General features: G+C 61.5%; 1 protein-coding gene across 1 annotated transcript in view; it reads left to right on the forward strand.

Moving 5' to 3' along the window:
• Positions 1–5,209, forward strand: part of DDX11 (DEAD/H (Asp-Glu-Ala-Asp/His) box helicase 11) — a 33,887-nt gene that overhangs the window by 21,991 nt on the left and 6,687 nt on the right. Inside the window, exons 7-17 of the mRNA XM_010845015.1 lie at positions 135–242; positions 433–520; positions 905–1,119; positions 1,666–1,818; positions 2,823–2,869; positions 3,191–3,270; positions 4,089–4,133; positions 4,226–4,293; positions 4,740–4,778; positions 4,942–5,053; positions 5,150–5,207. Of these exons, the coding sequence (XP_010843317.1) occupies positions 135–242; positions 433–520; positions 905–1,119; positions 1,666–1,818; positions 2,823–2,869; positions 3,191–3,270; positions 4,089–4,133; positions 4,226–4,293; positions 4,740–4,778; positions 4,942–5,053; positions 5,150–5,207 (1,013 nt within the window). The remainder of the gene's footprint in view (positions 1–134; positions 243–432; positions 521–904; positions 1,120–1,665; positions 1,819–2,822; positions 2,870–3,190; positions 3,271–4,088; positions 4,134–4,225; positions 4,294–4,739; positions 4,779–4,941; positions 5,054–5,149; positions 5,208–5,209) is intronic.

Raw genomic sequence — 5,209 nt, forward strand, 5'->3', positions numbered from 1 at the left:
TGGGGGGTGGTCGCCTTCTTTAGGTCTGAGTCCTGGCTGCCCTCCCCGTTCCCTTGGCCTCTTTGGCCCCGGCCGTCCTCCCTGTGTGGAGTGTTTGGAGTGACGGTCTCCCCCGACGCCCCCTCCCCGGGCAGATTTACTACTGCAGCCGGACGCACTCCCAGCTGGCCCAGTTCGTGCATGAGGTACAGAAGAGCCCCTTTGGCCAGGACACCCGGCTGGTCTCCCTGGGCTCTCGGCAGGTGAGAGCCTGGTGCCATCCCACTGGTTTCCATCCCAGAAGGCAAAGACCACCATGGGGCCGAGGCGGGCCTCAGGGCAGGACGGGCCGTGCTGGCCCCTGGAAGGTAGTGGGAGGGCGGGCAGGCCTCGGGGCTCCCTCTGTGTCGCTCAGGCAGCCCCGTTTCTCTTGCCCTCTCCTCGGTCTTACAGAACCTGTGTGTCAATGGGGACGTGCGGAAGCTGGGTTCAGTGCAGCTGATCAATGACCGCTGTGTGGAGATGCAGAGAAGCAAGCATGGTAGCTGCCGACGCCCCAGGCCTCTGGGACCCTCGTGCAGCCCAAGGCGGTGCTGGGAATGGAGAGGGGAGTGGCTCCAGGGATGCGGGAAACGGTGGGAGTGAGGGCAAGGCAGACCCGCCTTCCTTCCTAAAGAGCCTCACTTAGGGAAAAGGGGCCTGTCTGCCTTTTAGTCCAGATCTAGCCCAAAACCCTGGCTGAGAGATGGTTTTGTAGGCCTTTTCTAGAAAGACAGTAAAATGCCGGGATGTTTCAATGAGACCATAAGCAGCAGTTCTGGAAGGTCCATAGGCTCCGCCCCGTGGGAACGGGTCTGGATGGTACAGAACCATTCCTGGCCCTGGGACAGCTGTGGCTTTCTGCCTGTGCCCCTGTGCCCCTCAGAGAGGAAGAGCATCACTGAGGAAGAGGAGCCCACGAGGAGGAGGCGGAGGCAGGAGCCGAGGGCTACCTGCCCCTTCTACAGCTACGAGCGGCTGCAGCTCCTCCGAGACGAGGTCCTGGCGGGGGTGAAGGACGTCGAGCAGTTGGTGGCCCTGGGCGAGGAGGCTCAGGCCTGTCCCTACTACGGGGGCCGGTTCGCCATTCCCGCAGCCCAGGTGAAGACCAGGGGTTGGGCAGTGGTGGTTTTATGTGAGATAGTGTATCGAGCCCATTTTGCAGATAAGGAAACTGAGGTTGACTTTCCCAGAGTTGCATGGCTCCAGGACCAGAACCCAGGGCTGCCTTGGGGCACAGAGGGGCTCTGCAGCCGGGGTCCCAGCCTCCTCCCCCAGGTCCCTCCCCACTTCCAGGGGCACAGAAGGGGCTCTGCAGCCGGGGTCCCAGCCTCCTCCCCCAGGTCCCTCCCCACTTCCGGGGGCACAGAAGGGCCTCTGCAGCTGGGGTCCTAGCCCCCCCGCTCCACGACTGCCAGTGGTCCACTGGGCTCCAGCTTTATCTGTTTCCTATTTGGTCCACACAAGGCTTTCTAGGCAGGGTTTCGTGTTCAGTTCACAGTGTGCTGCTCTAGCTTTCTCCCTTCTGTGTCCCCACATATGTTCTGGGCGGGAAGTGGAACCATGCACATGGCTGCAAGGGGGCTGCGCCAACGCCCCTGGGGAGGAAGGGGGTCCCACCCCCTCAGTTCCTCTCTCCCCCTCCAGCTGGTGGTGCTCCCCTATCAGATGCTGCTGCACGCACCCACCCGCCAGGCAGCGGGGATCCGGCTGCAGGGCCAGGTGGTGGTCATCGACGAGGCCCACAACCTCATCGACACCATCACCAACATCCACAGCGTGGAGGTCAGAGGTTCCCAGGTGGGTGGGCCTCCGTCTTCCCGGGCCAGGGCCTGCCTGGGGTTGAGGGGCAGGGCGTGTGCTGAGCTGAGACTGGGAACCCCCAGCAGGATTTAGGACTGGGCCCAGCCCGGCGGTGGGCACTCTGCATGGTCCTCCCTGGCCTGTGACCCAAGGCCTCCAGGTCAGAGTGGCAGCGTGTGAGAAGCGGGTCCTCACGTGGCTGGATGTTACTGTTGACACTGCCGTGAGGGATGCTAGAGATGGTTGACAGCCACTGTTTATTGCTTGTTATGTGCCTTCCACCTCGTTGGCGGGGCTCCCTGACTCTGCATCGGGCTGGTCCTGTTAACTCCGAGAGCTGGGAGTCTGAGGGAGGTTAAGCGCTGTCCCTGAGGGTTTCCGTGGTGGCTCAGACAGTAAAGAATCTGCCTGCAACATGGGAGACCTGGGTTTGATCCCTGGGTCAGAAAGATCCCCTGGAGAAGGGAATAGGTAGGTACCTACCCCAATATTCTTGTCTGGAGAATCCCCATGGACAGAGGAGCCTGGTGGGCTACAACCTATGGGGGTCGCAGAGAGTTGGACACGACTGAGCGACTTTGACTTTGAGGTCAGTGGATTTGACCACTGGCTCCTGATCCTTAAGCCCACATGATGCTCCCCTTGACAGACCTGGGCCAGGCTGTGAGGGTTGCCCTGAACCGTCTCTCTCAGCAGACAGCGTGTCCTTCCCGTCCCAGGAAACACTAGCAGAGATGTTCTTTACGTGCGATTATTGCCGTCTGGCCTTTTCCTGACCCTCACTGGATGCCCCAGCAGCAGTCTGCCTCCCCCGTCTCTCGGCCCCACCAGCCGAAGGGCCTTGAAAACCCACACGTTGGTCTGCCCCAGCTCCCCCTTCATTTCAACTGCCCCGAGTGTCCTGAGCTGGCATACTCAGGCGTCAAGGGGTCACTGGCACCGCCCAGGGTGGCTCGCCCAGGTCTGCTCTGCCCTCTCACCTGCGCTGTCTTCTCCCCCAGCTCTGCCAGGCCCACAGCCAGCTGCTCCAGTACACGGAACGATACGGGTGAGAGGCTGCCTCCTAGGCGGGTGCAAAGGCCCCGCTCAGCCCTGGTGCCCCAAAGCCTACCTGCGAGAGGAGGCATCGTGGGGTGTCTCTGGCCTGGGCTCAGAGCGGTGGACCGGCATGCCCTTCACCTCCTGGTTCGTTGGGTTTGCATCCCACTAGGCCGTGGAGGCCTTGGGCCCCGGCCAGCCTGTCTTCTGGGAGACCTGGCTGCGGCTTATGCCCCAGGTGGGAAGGCAGCAGGCAGGAAGGCCTCAACTCGGGACCAGGAGGGAAGTTGGGATCCCCTCCACTGATGTGCTCAGGCTTCCCCCCTTCCAGGAAGCGCCTGAAGGCCAAGAACCTGATGTACATCAAGCAGCTCCTGTATCTTCTGGAGAAGTTTGTGGCTGTGCTGGGCGGTGAGCGGCCTCCCCGTCCCCCCAAGCCTGGTGGAGCCTGGACCCCAGATGCCAGTCAGCACCCCCAGGGTTCCCGTCGCAGGCATCGTCTCAGCCATTGGTTTAGGAATCCTCATCTGTCCCCACTTAGATCTTTTTAGAACCTGGATGTGTATGCTCCTGTCCCGAGTCCTTTTTACTTGGCCAGGCCCTTTCCTCGGGTGGCAGCACCCATCACGTGTTGTGCTATAAACGTGTGTGTGACCCTGTTGGTGCTGGGACTCAGGCCTCGGTGCTCCCACAAGGAGGGTGGCATAGGCGTGCTCACCCTCAGGGCAGTAACTGAAGCCCGGGGCAGGGGCATGGCCGGCCACTGGTTCATGAGCCCAGTGAGAGGGACTGGAATCCCTGGCTCCTGGCCCCACGCTCCTTTGTCTTCTGTGCACCAGCATCCCTTTACTGAGTCCCTTTACCCATAGAAGCTGAAGTGCAGAAGGGCAGGGGAGTTTCCAGGGTATCTCTCAGCTCAGCACTCTTCACTCGGTCTCTGCCCTGCAACCTGGGGGTCTCCTGCTCACGCCTATAGGAATGGGGGTGGGGGGGTCCCTGTCCTTGCCTTGCAAAGGGTGACATCACCAGGCTCGAGCTGTACATGCAACACGTGGGTCAGACCTCTGGGCCCCTGGGACATCCTGCCCCCCTCCAGTGGGTCCTTTTGGTGCTATAAAGGGCAGAAGACCCCTTCAGACAGCAACGTTCTTGCTCGATAACTACAGAGCAGAGGGAGAAGATGGGGGCCAGGCCCACTGTCCTGACCTGTTTGATTCTCTTTTTTTTAGGGAACATTAAGCAAAATCCCAACACACAGAGCCTCTCGCAGGCAGGTAAGAGCGGGAGGCAGCTGTTGGTGAGCTTCCCTCCGGGATGCAGGCCTTGGTCCCCGGGGGGGACGTCTGGCCCACATGTTTGTTCTCAGGGACAGAGCTGAAGACCATCAACGACTTCCTCTTCCAGAGCAAGATCGACAACATCAACCTGTTCAAGGTGGGTAATCAAAGGTACCCGCTTTGGGGGTAGGCACCCCCAGGCTCCTTTATTACTCCCCACCTGTGGGCAGGACTCTGCATCAAGACCGTGGAAGGGATCAAAAGTGAGTTCCTTCCGTCCTTGAGCAGCTCAGAGGCCTGAGGGTCAATGGGATAACTTAACACACAGCTCGTGTCAGGAGAGGGGTCGTCAGCTTGGGGTGAAGGGTCACTGTGATGACAGCCGCACTTTTCTCTGTGATAAGCTGGTGCTTCCAGGTCCCCCCTTTCTCCTCTCGGCAGTGATGGGGGCAGTGGCAGAGGAGAGGCCCCAGGCGGGAGGCTGACGTGGCCACAGGAGGCTCCGGGCACTGGGGGTGGTGGTGGGCCCACTCCCAGGCGTGTGGACGGTCTCTCTCCAGCTGTGTCCATTTTCACGGCGCCTCTGGCCGGGTGTTTTTGCAGGTGCGGCATTACTGTGAGAAGAGCAAGATCAGCAGAAAGGTACCCGACCCTCTGCTCAGCCCGAGGCTGCCCCGCGTGCCCCTCCCTCCTGCCCTGCAGAAGCACCAGGGCACCTGTCCCCGTGTTCACTGGGGGCAGCTTGTGGGCGGGCAGGGAGGCCCGTCTGTCTCCCCTCACGGCTGCTGCTCTCACCCCATCCCAGCTCCTTGGCTTCACAGAGAGATACGGGGCAGTCCTGGTGCCCTCCATGGAGCAGCCCAAACTGTCTGGCTTCCAGGACTTCCTGCAGAGCCTGCAGCCTGGGGTGATGGCGGGTGAGTGGGGACGGGCAGCCTGGGCTGTGGCCTTCCTCACATGCATGGTCTCTGTCCTGTCTGGAGTCGCTGACCCTCTTCTTCTGCTCCATGCAGCCCCTGCCGCCCCCGTGGAGGTTGGGGAGGACCGGTCTCCGCAGCCTGCTTCCCCGCTGA

This window comes from Bison bison, unplaced genomic scaffold, assembly GCF_000754665.1.
Source record: "Bison bison bison isolate TAMUID 2011002044 unplaced genomic scaffold, Bison_UMD1.0 scf7180017864213, whole genome shotgun sequence".
NCBI classification, from domain to species: domain Eukaryota; kingdom Metazoa; phylum Chordata; class Mammalia; order Artiodactyla; family Bovidae; genus Bison; species Bison bison.